We start from the raw sequence: 22,973 nt of genomic DNA on the forward strand, positions 1-22,973 counted from the left end.
TCGTTGTAGTGTTCTCTGGGCTTTGTTGAGTTGCGTAGGTGATGGTCTGTGCGTAAAATGTGGACTAAAGTAAAATTAAAAAAGGCGATCATCTAATAGGAGCAACGCAACGGGGACTCGCTTCGACGGTGTAAGTCGTCTGTGCCCTCTTGTTTAAGCAAAACATTCATGTCCTCTGTCTCCGTTTGCTTTTGTATCGACAAATTTACTTCTCTTGCTATCTACAATCTCTGACCAACCAATAGAAACCACTTGCTTCCTCTTCGATGAATCGTACGGTCGAGAGTTGCTCAACTTGTGGTTTTTCTCGTCCGTATGAGCGGCGATGACAAAGAGGTCAAAGTGCAGCCATGGATCTTTTGGGTCTGCGTGGAGCAATCAAATGGACATTTTTAATTTTTTTTCATTTGACATGTCCTATTTCTAACTCTCATTTCTCTGATTTTTGCTCCGCGTCTTTACAGCAGGCAGGAGTCCAACATTCGTACTTGTGAAACTAGCGCCCCCAAGCATGCGGCCCTGCTGGTAAATGATGATAGTGGAATCAAATGGACTTTACAGAACTTTCTTTTTTGCTTTGTTTCCTTAAGGTAATAAGGATGATATTAGGTGTCAATTCTACTTTCATTTTTTTTATTATCATATTTAAAATGCTGTTTAATTATAATGTCTAGGAATTTTCAAAAATGTATCAAAATATGAATAGATTGAAACGTTCATGATATCTTCAATTTTTTTTTTCAAAATGTATTTCTTCACTAGAACCACCCAGAAACCGAACCGATCGAACCGAATTTTGAACCGCTTTCATAAAGCCTAAAAATGCTCGATTTTCTCTTGGCATCTTTTTCTATATTTTTTTCTTTTTCTTTTTTCTCGAACCTCACTCGGACACTTTACCCTCGCTACTCGCTTGTGACTCACCCTTCCTCTCTCGTTCGTGCCTCACAACCGTCGCTCCTTCTTGACTCGCCGTTGCTCGCTTGCCCTTATTCATCTTTTATTTTGAACCGCCTTGTTGCTCATATTATTTTTGCTGTAAAAAATGAAACAAAAAAAATGAGCAAAAGAAAACAAAAGGTTTTTTGGGTAGACCCTAGAACCGTCGGAAAAACAAGGTAGGTTTCGGGATCTTTTCTAAGGAAAATGGGATAGGTTCTAGGCTTCAGGTTTCGAAATATGAGAAACAGGGTAAGTTTCAGATTACATGTGCGGAACCTACCAATCATGATATCAAACGCTCCTAATCAAAATGCACAGGATTCACAAGGACTTAATGCATTTAAAGTGTCTCACATCCGATAAGAGTGTGTTCGCTTCTCTACAAAGTATAGTCGCGCTAAAATAGCCATGCCTGCACTTCTAGCGACTGCCCCCTTTTGGCAGATACTTAGGATCGATGTTAGGCTGATGAGCACTGCGGCACTAGTGGTATCTGACGCGCATGGAAGATGATTTTCCACACCTCATTATATTTTATTGCAACCTACAATCTACTTTTACATTTGATGTGCCAATAATATGAATAACTCGAAAGTTGCATATGCGTTTTTCCCAAGTTTTATTAGTTTGGAGCAGAGCAATGTTGACTCGGGGAAGAATAGTTCTTTCTTTTGCCAGGCTTGGAAGGAAATAGCTGGTTAAAGTGCACTACAAGTATCAAAATTTGTGTACGGTGTTTACATCAGTGTCAAAACTTTTAGAACGATCACTTAAGTGCCAATTTTTTTTAAAAGCGATCACTTAAGTACAAATTTTTTTTAATAATGATCACTTCAGTGTCAACTCCGATTTGAGCTAACGCGGGTCACTGGAAATCCAATGTGGCCCTTTTTTTATTTATTAATATTTGAGTTGACGTGGCTTACCAAAGTTGACATTGAAGTGAGTGTTTTTTAAAAAAATTGACACTTAAGTGGTCATTTAAAAAAAAATTAGCACTTAAGTGATTGTTTTGAAAGTATTGGCATTGAAGTGATCATTTTTAAAAAAAATTGGCATTTAAGTGAGCGTTTTGAAAGTTTTGGCACTAAAGTAAGCGTCATACACAAGTTTTGGCATTTTTAGTGTAGTTAAGCAAAAATAACTCAATGAATATTTTCAAAAAAAAGAAAAACATAAAAATGGGATTTTGATAAAAGGAAAATTTCAAATAAGGACATGAAGTGCCTTTGTTTTCTCAAATAAAGGCTTGAAATGGATCGTGTTTCAAATAAGAGCCCGGAATGTTCTCATTATTTCAAAAAACAGTCTGACGTAAAGGCATTTTCGTCTTTTCACTTTTTTATAAATATTTTTTCTATTTTTTATTTTCCTTTGTTTTTTTTTCTTCTTGTTTTGTTCTTCCCCTCTCCTCCCCAACGTCTTCTCTGCAACCTCGACACCTTCATCTTCTTCGACCCCAACGTCTTCTACAACACTTCGACCGCCTTCTTGGCGGAGTACAACGGGCCGCTGAAGCTATCGTTGGCCGCGAGCATGGCGGCGAAGACGTTGGGGAGGGGAGGGGAAGAACAAAACTGGAAAAAAAAAAAAAGAACATAGAAAAAATTAAAAAATTAAAAATTAAAAGGATGAAAATTCTCTTCGGCCAGACCATTCTTTGAAACAATGTGAGCACTTCATATCATTATTTGAAATAAAATTCACTTTAGGCCCTTATTTGAAAAAATAAAGGCACTTCAGGACCTTTATTTTGAATTTTTCCTTACATAAATGAGACGAGGATGTGATAATATTTAAATAAGTAGGACATATTAAAACACATTGTCCTATCGCTTTATTAATTAACTTTATAAAAGTTTCATACTTCTAGCATTATTCTACTAATAGGAAGGCAACGAGATGGATCCTGATGCTCTTACATGGTCATATTGTCCATTGTTAGAATATTCACATTTTAAATCATGTCTTCATCTAATATTGGCAGCGGTGGTCCCACAAAAAATCTTCACATGATGTTTGAAAAAGAGGTTTTGCGTTCAAACCTTTCTAGACCTCAATTTGTCTCTCGTGTTATACATTTCCTCAGGAAAAAGTGTCAAAAAAGTCCTAAACCTATTGCATTAGTGCCAATTCAGTCCTAAACCTTTTTTTAGTGCCAATTTAGTCCTAAATCTTTTGTATTGGTGCCATTTAAGTCTTAAACCTTTTATTAATACCAATTTAGTCATAAACCTTTTATAATAGTGCTAATTTAGTCCTAAACATTTTCTATTTATACCAATTGAGTCAATTCGGCCAATTTTGATTGGAAATCACTAGCGTGGACGTCAATTATCCTACGTGGCACGGTTGGCGCTAATGTGGATATTTTTTAATTTTTTTATATTTTAAATAATTTTTAAAAATAATTTTGAAAAAAAACCAAAAAAATGCTTAAAAAATTATTTAAATATTAAAATAATATTTAAAAAATATCCAAGTTAGCGCTAGCCGTGCCATGTAGGAAAATATGTCCACATCAGCGATTTTCGATCAAAATTGGCCGGATTAACTCAATTGGTAAAAATATAAAAGATTTAAGACTGAATTGGCAATAATACTGAAGGTTTGGACTAAATTAGCACCAATAAAAGGTTTATGATTGAATTGGTACCAATACAAAAGGTTTAGGACTGAATTGGCACTAAAAAAAGGTTTATGACTGAATTGGCATTAATACAATAGGTTTAGGACTTTTTTGACACTTCTCCCCATTTTCTCATGCAGTCATAGGCCAAAGTTTGAGCTTACGTTTGAGAGGAGGGAGTTAAAATGTTTAAATATTAAAGAACGCCTTCATTTATCAACTTAAGCGTTTAGAATAATTGATAGTGGTCTCACAGAATTTCACAATCATAATGTTCTAAATTTGAGAGGGTGAATCAACATTTGGGGTTGTCTGAAAAAAAAAATTACAAGATCGAGCATTTAGTAGATTTTTTTTGTCCTTGTCGTAGAGCATTTAAGAATTCAATGCATGGAAGTAATGTAACCACACCAATTAGAGACTATATATCATTAACTAAAGCCAGAAATTGAATATCAAAATTCTTTGGCAAGTAGGGAAGCATTTCACCTTTTTGTTGTTGTTGTTGTCGTCGTCGTCTTGTGTGTGAATATTTCATTGAGGAAGCATTACTTTGGCCAAGAAAAAATAGAGAAAATAATAATTCCTTACATTTCATTCAATGAATATGTATTCTATGCGAGATACGGGTGGGAATAAATTAACCAATTAACTTATGGACGGAGATCTAAAATTCTATCCTTTCCTATAAATTCATCGTTAAAATATTTAACCCGCAAGTATGTATATAAAAAGTACACTAATCCTTTAGATTAGTAGACAAAATGTCGAATAAGGAAAAAACAAATCACTTTCTCGCGTAAAAGAGAGGGGTAATGACATAAATGATCACTTAACTTTGATCCAATGTGCAATGTGATCTATGAACTTTTATTTTGACCAATATGATCTTGAACTTTAGCCCAATGTGCAATATAATCTTTGAATTTTTAATTTGATCAATGTAACCCCTAAACTTTTGGAACATATTCAACTTAATCCTTGGACTATGGGAAGATGTTCAATGTAGTCCTTTCATTAAATCAAGTTTAGGGACTATGTTACACATTTGTCTAAAGTTCATGGACCATATTGATCAAATTAAAAATTCAGATATCATATTGTACATTGGATAAAAGTTTAGGGACCATTTACGCCATTTTTCCTAAAAGAGAAATTGAGTGGGTCAATGAACTTACAGCAATTATTGCGTTAGCAATCGCAAGCTCTTGCGCCTACAAATGTGAAGTATTATTGTTCTTCCAAATTTTGTCTTTCTTTATGCGTGGTTGGATAATGAACTTTCCAGCATAAAATAGAAATATTGAGTGGTCGATGCTCTATGATTTTGCGTCATATATCAACTACATATATTTAACTTCGAGAAATTGTTTGGTCAACCCTTTATCATGCAGCTTCTAGTTATTTCATAGTAGAAAGCATAGAATCATGTTATTTAAATAATTGATTCGTTAATCTATTCTCGTCAACTAAATGATAACACAAGCTTTTTTCACGAATCAAAGATTGAAACTTGGTTATGACCATATACATTAGTCGCACAGCCAAAAAATCAATTCACGAGATGAATATTTTCCATTCTAATCATTTCCCATGTGTAAATTCGATCGAAAGCAAGTGAATTGTTAGTTCTAATAAAGAATGATGGGCAAAATCAAATTACAAAAATCGAAGCACAAAAAGTCGATTATTGCAAAGCTTGTAGCCTTATGTATATACTTTATAAGGTTAAAGGTTCTCTCGTTCGATTTAGGTGAACATTTCTATTTATGAACAGTCATATAACGATGATCAAAAGATTTACGGACTTTGGCACGGTCTTTGGATAATGATCATCAACCCAAAACCCTAGGAAGACAACTATAGCAAAAAAAAAAAAAAAATACCGTTTCCAACTAAGTAACTACGGAGAATTATCCTCCGTCATTCTCTTGAGATCTTCGACAAAGCCGGCCATATTCGCCGCCGCTCTCGAGTTCGTCTTTGCCGACATCATCCTCTCCTTCAGCTCCTCCAACCTCAGCCCCATCTCGCCGTCCTCCATGACCCGTTTCACCCCGTCCTCGACCTCCCTCTCCCCGAACCCTTCCAGCCTCATCCCGACCCGCCACGCCTCGACGATGTACTTGCAGTTCACAAACTGGTCCCCCGCCACAGGCCAGCACAGCATCCGCCGCCCGCACTGCACCGCCTCCGCCGTCGAGTTCCACCCGCAATGCGTCAAGTAGCACCCGACCGCGCGGTCCCGCAGGACCTCCACCTGCGGGGCCCACGGCACGACCCTGCCCCGGCTGCGGACCCTCTCCAGGAAGCCACGCGGCAAGCCATCGCGCCACGACGGCCCGAGCACCCACAGGAAGGGCCGGCACGTGGACTCGAGTGAGAGGGCGAGGCTGGCGACTTTGTCGCATCCGATGGGACTGACCCAACTGCCGAACGAGACGTAGATCACCGAGTTGGGTTTTTGAATCTTCAACCAGGCCAGGCAGGTGGCGTCTTCTTCCCAGAAGCTAGGGTTCTTGGTCAAGGGGGACGGGCAGGCTAACGGTCCGATGGGGACGATGGTCGGGTAGTCTCGGGAGCACTGGATCTTAGCTTCGTCTTCCTCCTCGGGGAACGAGTTGATGAGGAGCCACCGGAGAGACGCCGACCGGTGTAGAGTTCGGGTCCAGAACCGGAATCTTGCTTTCCGGGCGCTGACAGGCCCGATCAGCCATGGCAGGTCTTGGGTGGTCAACGAGGGGTTTTGACGTACTTGGCTTTCTTTCTGGGGTATTCCTGCATCCATACGGTCACATCTCACAAGAATCAACACGGGTTCGATCGCATCCGACTTTGACAATTCTCAAGTTATACGAGACGGGGGGGTCGTGGGATCATTTTCACGTGGATCTTCGTTCATTTTGCGTAAAATACTTATTAATTAAAAAATTTTATGATAAAAAATAATTAATTATCAGACTATCAAGATACTAGCTCCCGTAATGTCGTGGCCTTCAAGAAATAGTCAAAATAAACGGTTTCGTCACTTTATAGGGTCGTTCACGGATTCCTGAAATCAGGTTATACGCAAATATTATCAGCTTGAAAGAAAGGTGAATCTGCTCGGCCATCAAAGCAACATGGGAGTCTAAATTGTTAATACATCGGCATACGATAAAATAATTTTTGGACTGTCCAAAATACAAGAACATGTTCTTGTTAGTGAAGGTGGCTCTACGCGTGACATTCCAGGCAACATGATCTGATCGTACGCGGAAGAGGGTAGATTTCCTGACACAAATCCGTGATTAACTTTTTAATCAAAGTGTTAATTAATGAATGGTTGACCTGGGAAGCGATCTTGCTAATTTGACATGAGGAAGGCATGTCCGCCTTTTGATTCCTATGGCAAAGTCAAGTGTACTAACTGAACATTTTACTACAACGCCATCAGTTTTGCAAACAACATATGAACGATCCTCTCAACTCGGTCGGTTTAAATCTTATGAATTCCGTCAGGCAATTATAGCAACTTATGTTTCTAACATATTGTACATGCGATACTAGGCTCGATAGAACCGCAAGAACGTATCTTGATCAAGACTTTCATGGGTGACATGTCAAGACCTTTTGCAGTATGGAAAAAAAAAAATATTAGGAGGAAGTGAGGACTTTGAGAGAAAGTAAAGTGCATGGATGGAAGCGATCAGCGATCGGAGACTCACCGCAATCGGAAATGTGACCTGCTCGGACCAGTTCCGGGATGGCCGTGACCAGCTTGTAGGTCGCGAGCATGGCCGTCCAGAGCCCTGCGGTTGGGACACCGCACTTGTTCCCCACCTCGATCGCGAACGAGGCCAGCAGGTCGACTACCATTAGTGCCACGCCACCATCCACCACGTCGAGCTCGCCCACGAGCCGCTCGAGGTGGACCGGCATGACATCCTCCATGGCCCTCTCGACCGAGAAGAAGTCGCGGGGCTTGCCGTCGTCGTCGGCACCCGAGCCATCGGGGATTGGCACAAAGGCGATCGCCTCCGCCGTCGCCCGATCGACTGCATGATGAGAGATCCGGCGGTGGATGGATTCTGGGGTGACGAGCACCGGGTCGAAGCCGTGAGAGTGGAGGATTGAGGCTAGCTTGAGCATGGGAGTGACATGGCCTTGTGCTGGATAGGGGACTAATATCACCTTTGGCCGCCTTGGCCAGGGCTTCATCTCTCTCTCTCTCTCTCTGAGGATTTATGGGGTTCGTATGTATTTATGTCTTGAAGCACATTTGTCTATATAGTTCATTAAAGGCGCATGGCCCTGAGAGAGCGAGAGAGAGAGAGAGAGAATGGAGTCAAACAAAGCATGTCAATTCACAAGTGTCGTTCGAGAAGAATGAGGAACAGGTGCGCACGTCATTTGCTATTGGGACATGGTTTCCTAACAGTCAGTAATGATATAACTTAATCGTAAATTCACACGTCATTATCACGTATTTTACATAAAACACCCATTGATTGAAAGATTGTGTGGTTAGAAATAAGCGACTGATCTTGTCGGATTGTCAGGCTAGCAGCTTCCTTTACTATTCACTATGTGCTACATGCACGCGTAGGCTATACAATAGTAATGGAAGAGGGAAGAGCTTAATTTTGAAATTCCAAAAAACAAAAGTCATGTATTAAGGTACATATTGTGATATTTCAATACGTTTTCTCCACCGTGAGTGAGTAGCAGCGAAAAGACTTTCGACCCCCTCGGGTGACCGTCGACGACAACCTCAATTTCATAAATCAATGGTTGAGATTTTTTGGGAACACGGGGGGGGGAGTACCCATGGGTTAGAGAATCCATATCCCTCGCATCCATGGTGGAAATTTTCGTAACCATATCGTTAAGACATGTACCAAAGGGACGCATTGTGTCGAAGTTGTGTGATCCTACTGTCGACTAGAATCCTATTTGCCATCAAAAGTAACTCCGATTATCTCGATTCTCGAGTTTATCCGTACAAAATCGGTTGAAAATGAGAGACGGGTGGAAAAGGGCTATTGTAATTGAAGCAAGAAATTACACACTTTGAAACAGATTACAAAGGATGCACACGAGAGATAGCGCTCCACGAGCCTTTTTAAGGTCATCCGATTACATGTGAGCCTACCGTATCTCATCCATTAATGTCGATTCATCTCATATGGAATTCACATGATCTAAGGGTGGAGACGTAGCGGAAACAGATACGCACGATGCATCGAGAGAGGTCTCGCGTTTTGCACGTGTGTACCTTTGCTCTTTTAGGAAGCAAAAGTCAAATATCACAGCGCTCCAAAAGCCATGCCTGCCTTTGTAGCGACTGTCCCTTTGGTAGGTACTTACATTTTGATGTTCGGTGGAAGGTCACTAGTGCACTTATTGATGGCGAGTGGGAGGATTGAAAATTTTCCACACGTGACGATATTTTATAGGAAAGCCACAACTTTATTGTCTTTTTGGGGAGCCAATTAAATGAATTTTTTGGTCGGAAATGACATGAATGGATGTGCCTGTTTTTGGGCTAACTGTGCTTTAGTAGCTCGAAAGTTGCAAACGTGCTTTTCCACGAGTTCGAGGATTAGGAGCAGAGCACTGTTGACTTAGGACAAGATGCTTCTTTCTTTTGCAAGACTCGGAGAAACGATGGCTCATTGAATGATGTTAGGGATCCACTTAGAAGTCTAAGCGATAATATTTAAACGAATAACAACACAAATAATCTATGCATAAGCTTTGATTTAATGTGCAATTTGGTTTATAAACTTTTAATTTAACTAATACAGTCCTTAAACTTTAGCTTCATATGCAATGTGGTCCTTAAAATTTTAATTTGACCAATATGATCTCTGAACTTTTGGAACATGTTTAACTAGGTTCCTGAATTATAGAAATATGATCAATGTAGTCATTCTATTAATTCAAATGCAAGGATGACTTTGTACATTTTCTTATAATTCAGAGATTAAGTTGAATATATTCTAAAAGTTTGAGGACCACATTGAACAAATTGAAAGCTCAAGGACCATATTGCATATCGAGCTAAAGTTTAGGGATCATATTAGTCAAATTAAAAGTTCATGGACTATATTGCACATTGAGTCAAAATTCTTCTCATATTTAAAAAAGTGAGGCGTATAGAGCACTATGTCCTAGCACTTCATAGAATTTTGTAACTCTACCATTCCTTTAGCATTCCTCAACTTGCCAAAATGGGTTCTGATGCTCTTATATCGCGATATCAATTAGAGGTGATCAACTCCTATTTCGAATATTCGGAATCGTAAATCGAACCCATCGATTCATGGTTCTGCTCGAAAGCCTACCCTACTTTATTATTTTCTATAAAAAAAAATATGATTCTTTTCTTCATAATAAATATGAAAATTGCACCATCACACTTAAAAAATATGTGTTAGTTAATCAAATGGTTGTGTTGTTGTTTATTCATGCTGAAGTTCTGGTTCAATTCTCGTTGGATGCAAAAGTAATTTTTTTAAAAGAAGCTTCTAAACTAGTCCTCGGGAGGAACCGGGAAACGAACCGATCCTAGGTGGGTTCCAAGTTTGGAACCGAGAACCCAACCTAATCATTCTCCCAAGAGCCGCTCGAACCATTCGGCTTAGGCATGTTTGGTTTACTTCTTGAGTTGAACCGGATCTGATTCTCAATATTAGCAAGGACCATGATGCTCCACGTGGGTTGATTTTGTAAAAAAAAATTGACACGTAGTATTGAAAATTAATAAAAAAAAATACCACGTGTATTGTTTGGCCGGAATTGGCACTTCAATGATCTTTTTTTCTACGATTTGGCACTTAAGTGGTCCAAATAAAAATATTGGCACTAAAGTAAGCGCCATACACAAATATTGGTACTCTTGCTGTACTCTTGCTGTCCTCCATACGAGTAGATCCAAATTTAAAAAAAACAAAAAAACAAGTTATGAATTTCCTTCCATTTCATCTATTGAATCTATATTCCATTTTAAATTCAGGTGGGAATATGTTAAATCAACTAGCTTATAGATGGAGATATATAAATTAACTTACACGTGGAACCCTAGGTGGTGGATTGTACCCCGGCGTCCTACAAACGTGAAGTGTTTGTTACATGCGGGGGTTCGAGAATGAAGTTTGGGGCATAGGAGGAGAAATTGAGCGGTCAACACTCAATTAATTGCGTCACAAAAGGTTCATTTCGCGTCATGTGATGCGTCAGCCACATGCATTTTTCGTTTCGAACGTGAGGAAGTTGGGCGATGAGCACTTATCATGCATCTTCCAGTTGCTTCGCAATTTAAATCTAATTCACGTTTAAAAAAAGTTATGGACGTGCATGTACGCCATTTAAGAAAACCAAATACGTACACCAGGGGCTGTTTATTTATATGAAAGTGATTTCCACGAAATGATTTTTTTCAAACTTTCGTGTGCTTGATTCGCTAAAAGCGCATAATCGTAGTTAAATTAAGATATTACAGTCATGTAAAACGATCGTAGTTAAATTAAGGAAAAAAAAATGATTTCTCCGCCATAATAGGAGATAAATGGAAAACCGTTCTCTCATGAAACTTTATGAGTATTGAGAGATTAAGTTTGTAAAATACACTTAAGGGGTGTTTATTTATATGAAAGTGATTCCCATGAAATGGCTTTTCAAATTTTAAGCATAATCAATGGAAAGACATTGCGGGTCATGAAAATTAATCGTAATTAAATTAAAACGGTGGATGCGGCTTTTAATAGTCGAGCCCATGCCTGTGGCGGCCATGCAAAAGGGTTAGACTCGGAGCCATTCCCGGGTCGCCCTTTGGCGCTCCGCCGTGGTTCAATTTTGCCATGTTCTTTTGGGATTTTTTTTTTTTTTTTGGGGTCAAAAGGAAAGTACTTCCATGAACTTTCGAGTACCAGCGAAATAAACACGACTCGAGTCCTTACATAACAAATCTCAAAGGGGTTGAGGGGGCTTAGAAAGCCAATTAGGGAAGAGATAACCAAGTCTATGAGCTTTTGCGACCCCGATGTGCACACCCATTAGTTTCATGTTCTTTTGGGAATTCACTTTGCAACTTCTTTTGAATTGTTGATTCGGCTATTGGACACAATCTTTTCATCACTTGCACTTGGAGGCTTGGCCCCTAATTCAAAATGGACTTGTTCCCCCCAACTTCGAGGCCAAATTGGAGGATCCCTTGTTTAGCCCATGTGACAAGGAATGGCATCTGAAATTCAATAAAGTGCTAATCATTTTGGTTTGTTCGATCAAAATATTAATTTTTCAATAACTCTGATCTAATCAAGTAATGTTACTAAACCAAAAGGTCACTGACTATATTCACATATATGTTCATTGTTAATTTTCTTACATAGGAAGTCGAACCATACGTAAAAAGCTTATAAATACTTATTTGTAGAAAGAATGTTCTTATTCCTTATTAATTATTACTAATTGCGAAATTCTACCGCCTTATTGATAGTTTGATTAGAGGTTATCAATTGGCCAACATAAGATCGGATCAAAATTTTTTAGCTCGGGACTGCTGATGAGCAAAATGAGTTTGATGAGGCCCGGTTGGACCCAATAATAATAGGCTCTTTCCCAAGCCTGCCCAAGGATGAACGTGGCACGGCAGCCGCCAGATCTATGATCAAGTATAATTCTTATGCTTACGTGTAACATTAAGGTTCTTGTAACCATATGAAGAATCCGATTTTAGTATCGGTTAAGATATACGGTGAACTTAATAAGCTTTTAGCTTATTAAGCTTTAAAACTTATCATGAAAGTGCAATTGAGTCTTAAGACTTTCAAAAAATGCAATCAAGTCCTAAAGCTTATCACGAAAGTGCAATCGAGTCTTAAAAATTTCAGAAAATGCTATCAAAGGAAGGGCTTGATTTCACCAATTTGACAAGTTTTAGAAATCGATTGCACGTTCTGACAAGTTATAGAACTTAATTGCACTTTTTAAAAAGCTGTAGGACTCAAGTGCACTTTTGAGACAAATTTCAAGACTTCCAAAGCGCTTATCCCTTGATTTTTATCACCGAAATTCTCATCTCTTATTGAATTTTGAATATTGAAATAATGCTAAAGGAAAGGAAGTATATTCCGTAAAGAAATGTCGGGGGTTGCTATTGCTGCGCGATGGTTGGATCTTCCAAAGAGATGATGAGTCGTCATCAGTATGTCTCCCGACGAAGGAACATGAGCTAGATGGATCATTTGCAAAATTTATTTATTTATATTTATTTATGGCACCTCTTTTTTTTTTCTCCTTTTTTTTTTTTAAAGGTGAAAGGCTATTTATTTTTTGGGGGCTTGATTCTTCAACGCAATAAAAATGTAATGAATGAATGAATGAATAGACGAGGAAACAGATTGCTTACAGAAGAAGGCTTGCGTTCCGTAGGCTGGGACCGACCGACCGACTGACCGACCGACCGACCGAAACGACCCCCGAAGAGACATTCACATTGGGCACGCGGAGAAGGAAAGGCAAAACGGCAAGACGCACGCAACCCGACATTAATTACTGTCGTTATTAATGTTCTTTCGCGGTGAACGAAAAAAATAAATATAAATGAATGAAATGGTTCGATAAAAGAGACCAGCCTGAGACGACACCGCGTTTTTCTTCTTTGGGGCTGCATCAAACAAAGACGGCGGTCTCCTCCGGCTTTGTTGGCTGACGCCGCCAAAAAGCGCTTCGTCTCGCGAATGAAGAAGCTGTGAAAGTTCCGATCTGTATTCAACCTTTCGAGATTCTCTTGAAAAAAAAAAGAAAAATCTTTATCGTGTCTGCTCATATGATCCTCACAGTTATTTGCGATCTGATAATTCAAATGAGTAATAAAAATAAGTTATCCAACATGTCATCGGAAATCAAAACTCGTTCGATAATCCCATCGGCACGGATGTACGGAATTCAACCGAGCAAGGAACTCGCTCATTATGTTAAGTAACATCGGGACCACCTCGCGCTTTGTCCAATAAGGATTTTTTCTTTTTTTATGGTCGCCATCCAACACCGAAGGGAAATGATAGTATGAGAAAATTGCCCGAACAATATCGTGTTGAGATATGCCGGCTTCGATTGCGTTTCCGACTATATGAGAATTAACAACATTCAGCAGTCGACGTATTCGGTGATGTTATCGAATAAAGGTTCATTTTCGTTTATCAATGTTTTCGACGCTTACTTTCTGATTCCCTACGATGCGATCTCTAGTGTGATTTTACATATTGTTACATCTCATAAGAGTCCGGAGCGACATTTATTTTTTAATTTTTTATTTGGTTGATCTAAATCTTCAAATTCACACTCGAAGTCCGAAACTCTTGAAAATGAACAACTTTTTTTTTCCCTTAATTTACTTAAATTTATAATAAGCATATTTTAAATTTTGAAAGGAAAGAAGAGTAAAGATAAGAACCGGTTCTCGAGCTAAAGTCCGGGAAGAAGGGGAAGAAAAACGCTTGCTTCGCTTTCGCTTCGTGCCCCACGAGCTCACGCGGCTTGACGCGCCTTCGGAAGCATCGTCAACCACCTGCTCCCTTCTCCTCTTCCGTGTCGTCGTCTTCCTCCTCCGTCCTTCTATAAATCTCGCACCATACCTGCACTCTCTCTCCATCCTATCGTCTCTCTCTCTCTCGCTTTCTCTCTCTACCACCTGTATCATCTCTCTCTCTCTCTCGCTCTCCAAAGCACAGACTTGTTCGTGAGCTAGATCTCAGTCAACGTTCCCCGATCGAAGATGAGCCAGTACAACAACCAGAACCAAATCCCAGGTAATGATCGAAACCCGTCCTCGATCTCCATCGATCCTCCTGCCCTTTTCGGTTTTGATCCTCTCCCTCGAATTTCGCCGGTTTGTTCTCGTCAAAAATCGCTTCTTTTTACCCACTTAGTCAGATCAGGTCGATCGACGATTGTAACAGCAGTTCAGGAGTCCTTTGTTTGTCTGTCCTGTCTTTTTTTCTTTTTGTTCTAATTTTTGTTTAGACTTGACGAAGGAATCGAGCTAGCTCTCGCCGTTCTTTTCGGTTAGAACAATTGTTTGTATTCTCGGGAGGAGTTGCCGGCTTTCTTCCGAGGGGGCTGGTGGAGGCGGCGGATGTGGCCGCTGGCCCCACCACCTACTTTCGAACGGTTTTTTTTTCAAAGTATTGGGATTCTTATACCGATGACTTGTGACGACGGTACGTAATGTTTTGTGTAGTGGCCTACCCACCACCGGTGTCGGCAACGGCGTACGTGGCGCCTCCACCGGTCGGCTATCCCACAAGGGACGGCCAACAGCCGGCGCAGAATGCCGTCCCTATCGAGACCAAGACCAAGGGAGACGGCTTCTGGAAGGGCTGGTAAGTAATTATCTCACAAAATGTAGCCCTTTTTTTATTTTATTTTTAAATACATTTTTTGTGTTACATTAACTTGTCCTAATTGCTCCTCTTCTTCTTCTTCTTCAGCTGTGCCGCGCTGTGCTGTTGTTGCGTCCTGGATGCTTGCTTCTAGGAATACCACCGGAGAGGATTCACATTTTGCTCTTTATGTTTAGCATTCTCTTTATCGCTGTTGACATATATTGTGACATGTTATTGTCTCTTGATATATACTAGTTTTCTCGAATTTTTTCTTGAATCTTTTGTGTTGCCAATTCGCTCCTTATTTCCTTTTTTTTTTTTTTTTAATTTTGTATGTTAAACCCCGTAAAATGAGTCCGACTTTGATTTAAACGTAAGATTTGGGAAAATGCAAATGCGAGACCTTGGAATTCACATCTTCCATTCAGTGGGCATGCAAAGATTATTACAGACTTTATCTGCAAGAGAGTGATTGTTATACCCTTATACCCCTTGACCAACCTATAAAATCGTTTGTGCAAAGTTGATGTGCGTTTAATTTTTCGAAAGCAAAATGTTGCTGCTACCACTAGAAACTTGGTCCAAAATAGTAATGAACTGAAATTCATTGGGGTTTTTCACATTAGATAGCCCATTTCCTCGAATTCTGTTTTTTTACTAGTGTGAAATGAGACATGCGATGTCGAAAAGATGGTTCCATATGATGTGACGTTGTTTCTTGTTCAAAATCTTAATTGCGGAGACTAATCAAGATCAAGAGATTAAGGGTGTGGTTTGCGAAAAATAAAGAATTCATAAAATATTTTTTTTAAAAAAATAATCAAATGTATCATTTATAAAAATAGATGAACGAAAAAATATTTTCTTCGTGCACAAGATTATTTAGACATATTATCAATAATGATATTATACCTTTATCAATTAATTTTTTTATAAACTATTAATGTCCACCCAGTGGTATTACCAGCCATTCTGGAGGAGCAGTTGATTTAGCAATTTCTAGTCTTCATCTATCTGGTGTTTCATCCATTTTAGGTTCTATCAATTTTATAACAACTATCTCCAACATGCGTGGACTACGAAAAGATCGCTTGGATTTAAGAAAGAGTCGCTTGGATTTTTCCATGGTTTGTTTATTGCTTGTCCCCAAAATCCTATTTCAATCTGGTCCAAAAAGATTTCGAAATCAAAATATAGGATTTGATTTGGCTTTTTTTTTAGTTAGTTAAATTATGTTAACTAGAATATATAGAATAATATGGTATATTATAGAATATGTCCTTTCGTGTTCCTTGTAAGAGTGACACGGAGGCACTTGATTCGAGTTAAAAAATATTTCATAATTTTTCATGTTTTATGAAACGAACAAAACCTGAAAAGAAATTGCCACTACGCGAAATGTCCCCGCGTGTCATATTGGCCACCACCTTTCTCATCGGTCAAACTAGATGATTCTAATTGGTGGACGGGTTATTTCTTTGGTCGTAAAATTATTATTTTTTCCAAGTCGTTACACACAATGTGATTATGTTACCATGGTAATGTCAAATAAAATGTTTGATTGCTGAGAGGGCTTGTCCATGAAATAGGATGCCTTTGATTCGATTTTGAGGAAATGCAAAATTTTTAGGCTAAAAGAATTTTTCGGAATGTAAGTAGTGTTTGGTAAATTGTGATTTGAAAGTGCATTGGCAAAATACCTTTGTCTTAAATGATGCTTAGAAAAATCACGGTTTGTAAAGCATTTTCAATTTTTTTAACTAAAAATCGGCAAGGACTTAGCGATCGGCGAGAGGTTGACAAGGTTAAATTTGGCTGTCGGTGAGCCGAATCTGGTGCCAGTAGTCTCATCCGGCTTCGTGCAACCGTAGGCGACGCTACTTGGGTCGAGCAAACCCACGTTAAGGGTGAGCAAGATGGATCGATCAGACCGGGATTCGCCCAAACTGGACAGACCGATGGGTTTGATCCAGTTCTAGTGGTCATCGGTCCGGTCCCCGGTTCCTCAAGGTGCAACCAGTGTCCAAGCAATCTGGTTCCCTATTCTAGGGAGGAATGAAACCAATGGACAAAAACCCACTCGAATCGAGAAATTTTCATTTTTTATTTAATATTTTAATACACAGCTTAAATATCAGCAATCATTGGTGAGGGTACCATTAATGGGGCTAGGCCTGGCCATCCGAGTGGACGCCATCAAGGACGAAGTCCCCGATCGTGATCAATTTAAAGGTGATACAATTCTGAAGCTGCCTGTGGCCAAAGAAGGTGGTCCTGCAGTTAGGTCTGGCCATCTAACGGGGTGCATTTTTCCGAATAATTACATCTTTGCCTTCTAAACCGGCGTTCTTGAATAAAAGCTTTGCGTTCCAAATAATTAGTATGCTTTTATTTTTATTTTCATTTTACCGGTTTTATTGAACCGCCCGGAAATAGATCGGACTGGTGGTGCGGTACAGTCCGGTTCTATGGATCTTCGATTCTGAAAATTGAGAACCGAAACTACTGGTCCGGTTCTCGAAACCCGAACTATACTTACCCCTAACCCACTCGTCACGGCCTGGGTCATGCGAACCCAGGCAGCCGTTGCTTGGATTGTACGACCCTAGGAGAAGTTGTTGGACAAAACAAGGCTCGCTTCTCCTTTTTCCGAGCCATAGCACGATGAAATGACAAAAACACAAGTAGAGGTGAGCAAATTTCTAGAGTAGAACAGCAGAACCGAACTGATGGAAATTAGGGCAGATTTTCAAGTTCAAAAAATTAGAAATGGGGTAGGTTTCAAGTTGGAACCTAGAACGAATCTTTGTGCTTTTTTTTGTTCTAAATTTCATGCAATCGTGTGGTATTCCGTGGCGTCCGATAATGAATGTGTAATCTAGAACTACCGTTAGTCTAAGCTTCTATTTTCGGTGATATACATGACTGAGACTTTTACTTTGTTAATGTTTAATATTTTTTGTATGTTTAGATTTAAGTTATAATCAGTGGATTGTAGCTAGAAATAATGATCATCGAGGGTGATAATTCATTATAATCATTCAATTAAGAATAAATGAGGAATCTAAGTAGATCCTAAAACAAACCTTAGAACCTGTGATAGGGTAATAGATTTCAAGTTCTAATGTATGCAAGGTAAGTTTAAGTTCCAAAAAATAAGGAATCGGTTCCGATTGATAGATTATAAGTACCTAGAATCTAGATGATCCTAGAACTGCTCACCCGTAATCACAAGTTGATCGAACGCGCTACGGGCGAGTTTGAGAGCGTGCAGAATTGGCTCGCTTCCAATCCTTGTGCCGATCGACGCGCCCGTCATGAGATGAGGGGATGGGATGTCTACTTCGTTGTCGATCTCAATGCTGGCGTTTGGGAAAAGTTATTTCCCAGATTGCGTGGGAAGCCCAATAATGCTCAGGTGGCCCTCCATGGTTATTTTTTCAAACTATTGGTACTCTTATACCGATGGCTTGTGATGACGGTGCGCAATGTTTTGTGCAGTGGCCGACCCACCACTGGCATCGGCGACGGCGTACGTGGCGCCACCACCTCCCGGCTATCCCACAAGGGACGGCCAACAGCCAGCGCAGAATGCCGTCCCTATCGAGACCAAGACGAAGGGCGACGGCTTCTGGAAGGGCAAGTAAGTAATTATCCCACAATGGATCCCTTTTTTTTTTTCCTTTTTTTGATACATTTTTTTATTACATTAACTTGTCCTAATTGCTGTTCTTCTTCTTCTTCAGCTATGCTGTTGCTGCGTCTTGGATGATTGCTTCTAGGAATACCACTAGAGAGGATTCGCGTTTTGCTCTGTGTTTAGCATTCTCTTTGTCGCTGGTGACATAAATTGTGACATGTTATTGTCTCTTGATATATACTAGTTTTCTCGAATTGTTTCTTGAATCTTCCGTATAGCCAATTCGATTCGTATTTTCGACTGAAAAAAATTTGACACTTATTTCCTTTTTGTATTATGTTGCCCCCGTCTAACAAGTCCGACATTGATTTAAACGTAAGATCTGGGAAAATGCGAACGCGATATGTCGGAGTCCACATCTTCGATTTAGTGGGTCGCGATGCAAAGATTATTACAAACTCTATCTTTGAGAGACTGATATTGTTATAATCCTTGACCAACCTATAGAATCGTTTGTGCAAAATCGATGTGCATTTAATATTTCGAAAGCAAAATGTTGCCATCACCACTAAAAACGTGGTCCAAAATAGCAATAAACTGAAATTCATAGGTGTTTTCCAAATTAGACCGCCTGGTTCCACGATCATTGGTTGCTTTACTAGCGTGAAATGAAACACGCGATATCGGGTTCCGTGTGATGTGAAGTTGTTCATTGTCCAATGGAAATGCTTATCTTTATTATAGAGATTAAGGATGTGTTTGTTTCGCGAAAAATGAAAAATTTGGAAAATATTTTTCTAAAGCTTAATCGCTTGTATTGCTTATAAAAATAACTGAACGAAAAATATTTTCATCGTCTTCAAAATCAAATAGGCATAAATTATTATCAGTACTAATATTATTCCTTATCGGTTAATTATTTACAATCAATTATCTTTAAATATAATTTTTTTTCTCCTTTACTACCTGTGTTGTTGCTGCGTCCTGGATGCCTGCTTCTAGGAATCCCTCCCCGGGAAAGGATCCGCCTTTTGTCCTTTGTGTTTACCATTCTGTTTTATCGCAATTGGCATAAATTGTGATATGTTATTGTTACGTGATATATATTGGTGTTTTCAATTTTTTTTTTCTTGAATCTTCCTTGTCGCCAATTCACTTCAATAATGGCTAGCTAAAGTTAGCTGGATGAACTGATTTGTTACAAACGCAAAAGGTTTAGGACTTAATTTGTAAAAAAAAGAAGAAGTTTAGGATTGAATTATCACAATTGCAATAGGTTTAGGACATTTTTTGGTAATTCTTCCATACTAAGTCTCATTTTCCCCTGGAGCCCTTGGGGGTCCATTGCGTATTGAAGCCGGCTTGGACGGCCCTTCCAGTCTTTTCTTACCAAAATTGAATAACTTATCATTTGACCAAGAAAAAAATGATTTCCATACACATGTTCATTGCTGGAAAGCTAAAGCGGGATAGGTGTAACGACTACTGAACATTTTGGATCGTTGCTCCATGAGGTCTTGACATTTCTTTCTTGTCGTGGAATCACAAGAGTCTTTAAGGTTTCGTCAATCGAGTACAAAACCCGCATTGCGTTTGAGCTTCTGAGGTCTGAAGATTGGACGGGACTCGCCTCGCTCGTTTTTTCCTCGCGACAACCAAAGTTGACCATACGACTAGATTGAATTGAAAAAAAGACCCAATGGTGTCACGCCATATGGCCAGGACAGGGCGCCACATGGCGGTAATGTGACCCCGTGTGGCATGAAGTTAAATACCTCAATATAATCCATTAGTATTGGTTAGGATGTAAGATGATCAAATAAGCTTCGGCTTATTAACTTTTGGGACAAATGCATTGAAAGCCCTAAAACTTGTCATGAAGGTATAATCGAATTATAAAACTTTCCAAAAATGTAATCAAAGGAAGGACTTGACTTCATCAATTTGACAAATTTTAGGACTCGATTGCACTTATTAGAAGTTTTAGGACTCGATTGCACATTCATGACAAGTTTTAGAACTTAATTGCACTTTTTGAAAGTTGTAGGGCTCAATTGCACTTTCGTGACACGTTTTAGGATTTCCAACGCACTTATCCCTCGATTTTTATGATCAAAATTCTCATCTCTTATTGAATTTTGAATATTCAAAAATTGTAAACAGAATTCGTTTGGTAACGCAACTTCTAGAGCACAAATATGTTTGATTACGCAACTTCATTTTTCTACTTCTAGAACATCTTTTCGATTCAGAAGCGGTTTTAGAGCCATCGAAAGAAGTAAAAAAGAAAAAAAATTTACTACTCTCAAGAAGTGGAAAAATCAAATTCTATTCAGAAGCAGAAGTAGAAAAATCAACTTTTGACCATAAGTTGATTTTTATAACAGAAATATTGGCATGCGACCTCTTAGGGCATGTTTTCCGGCTTTAACTACTTTTACTACCTCCTCGAGAATTACTTCCTAGTTTATCAATAGGGTTACTAAATTCTCAAGCATTAATTTTCTTCAAAAAAAGAAAAGAAAACCTCTTCATGTTTTCCAACCTACTACTTATACCATTTGAAATTGGCATTTCTCAAGCACAATAGATTTTCTAGTCACATTATCGGGAATGCTTAGCGAGAAAGGAAAATTATTTTTTGTTCTTTCCTTTTTTTTAAGGTGAAAGGCTATTTATTTTTCGGGGGCTTGATTCTAAAGCGCAATAAAAATGTAATGAATAAACGAGAAAACAGATTGCTTACAGAAGAAGGTTTGCGTTCCGAAGGCTTGGACCGACCGAAGGACCGAAACGACCCCCCGAAAAGACATTCACATCCGGCACGCGGAGAAGGAAAGGCAAAACGGCAGGACGTACGCAATCCGACATTCATTATTGTCGTTATTAATATTCTTTCGCAATAAACATAAAAAAAAAATGTAAATGAATAAAATGGTTCGGTAAAGAGACGGGCCTGAGACGACACAGCGTTTTATTTCTTTGGGGCTGCATCAAACGAAGACAGCGGTCTCCTCCAGCTTTGTTGGCTGACGCCGCCAAAAAGCGCTTCGTCTCGCGAATGAAGAAGGTGTCAAAGTTCCGATCTGTATTCAACCTTTTGAGATTCTCTTGAACCCAAAAAAAAAAAAAAAAATTATCGATCCACACAATTATTTGCGATCCGATAATTCAATTGAGTAATGAAAATAAGTTATCCAACACGTTATCGGGAATCAAAACTCGTTCGATAATCCTCATCGGCATCAACGTACGGAATTCAACCGAGCAAGGAACTCGCTTGTTATGTTAAGTACCATCAGAACTACCCTGTGCTTTGTCCAATAAGGATTTTTTTTTTTTTTTTGTGGTCATCATCCAACACTGAAGGGAAATGATAGTATGAGAAAACCGCCCGAATTATACGGTGTTGAGATATGCCAACTTCGATCTCGGTTCCGACCACACAAGAATTAACAACATTCGGCAATCGACGTATTCAATGATGTTGTCGAATAAATGTTCATTTTCGTTTCTCAATGTTTTCGATACTTACTTTCCGATTCCCTACGACGCGGTTTCTAGTGTGATTTTACATATTATTACGTCTCACAAGAGTCCGGAACGACATTTATTTTCTTTTTTTTTATTTGGTTGATCTAAATCTTCAAATTCACACGTTTATTGTTTTTCGAAGTCCGAAACTCTTGAAAATTAACAACTTTTTTTTCCCCTTAATTTACTTAAATTTATAATAAGTATTTTTAAAATTTTGAAAGGAAAGAGTAGTAAAAATAAGAACCGGTTCTCGAGCTAAAGTCCGGGAAGAAGGAGAAGAAAAACGGTTGCTTCGCCTCTGCTTCGTACCCTCGAGCTCACGCGGCGTGACGCGCCTTCGTAAGCATCGTCAACCACCTGCTCCCTTCTCCTCTTCCGTGTCGTCGTCTTCCTCCTCCGTCCTTCTATAAATCTCGCACCATACCTGCACTCTCTCTCCATCCTAGCTATCGTCTCTCTCTACCACCTGTATCATCTCTCTCTCTCTCTCTCGCTCTCCATATCACGGACTTGTTCGTGTGCTAGATCTCAGTCAACGTCTCCCGATCGAAGATGAGCCAGTACAACAAGCAGAACCAAATCCCAGGTAATGATCGAAACCCATCCCCGATCTCCATCGATCCTCCTGCCTTTTTCGGTTTCGATCCTCTCCCTCGAATTTCGCCTGTTCATTCTCGTCAAAAATCGCTTCTTTTTACCCTCTTAGTCAGATCAGGTCGATCGACGATTGTAACAGCAGTTCAGGAGTCGTTTGTTTGTCTGTCCTTCTTTTTTCTTTTTGTTCTAATTTTTGTTTAGACTTGACGAAGGAATCGAGCTAGCTCTCGCCGTTCTTTTCGGTTAGAACAATTGT

General features: G+C 39.3%; 3 protein-coding genes across 14 annotated transcripts in view; 2 read left to right on the forward strand and 1 right to left on the reverse strand.

Moving 5' to 3' along the window:
• LOC115750563 (protein FAR-RED ELONGATED HYPOCOTYL 3) overlaps window positions 1–22,973 on the forward strand; it is an 874,908-nt gene that overhangs the window by 666,754 nt on the left and 185,181 nt on the right. The window lies entirely within an intron of this gene.
• Window positions 5,393–7,783, reverse strand: LOC115750582 (UDP-glycosyltransferase 82A1). The gene is made up of 2 exons (XM_030688052.2): window positions 7,279–7,783; window positions 5,393–6,349 (listed from the first exon to the last, which is right to left on the reverse strand). Exons 1-2 carry the CDS (start codon window positions 7,769–7,771, stop codon window positions 5,475–5,477), a joined length of 1,368 nt encoding a protein of 455 aa, XP_030543912.1. The 5' UTR covers window positions 7,772–7,783; the 3' UTR covers window positions 5,393–5,474.
• Window positions 7,765–22,973, forward strand: part of LOC115731471 (protein CYSTEINE-RICH TRANSMEMBRANE MODULE 3) — a 49,310-nt gene continuing 34,101 nt past the window's right edge. For 5 of the 12 annotated variants that reach the window (XM_048286000.1, XM_048285999.1, XM_048285998.1 and 2 more), the window contains exons 1-2: window positions 14,056–14,396; window positions 22,652–22,706. In XM_048286000.1, the coding sequence (XP_048141957.1) occupies window positions 14,334–14,396; window positions 22,652–22,706 (118 nt within the window). In that variant the 5' untranslated portion in view covers window positions 14,056–14,333. Of the gene's footprint in view, window positions 7,790–14,055; window positions 14,397–14,789; window positions 14,941–15,048; window positions 15,221–22,651; window positions 22,736–22,973 lie in introns of those variants that run through there. The other 7 variants (XM_048286009.1, XM_030688092.2, XM_048286004.1 and 4 more) reach the window with 7 other exon arrangements.

The sequence above is a fragment of the Rhodamnia argentea genome, chromosome 10 (genome assembly GCF_020921035.1).
Source record: "Rhodamnia argentea isolate NSW1041297 chromosome 10, ASM2092103v1, whole genome shotgun sequence".
NCBI lineage: Eukaryota > Viridiplantae > Streptophyta > Magnoliopsida > Myrtales > Myrtaceae > Rhodamnia > Rhodamnia argentea.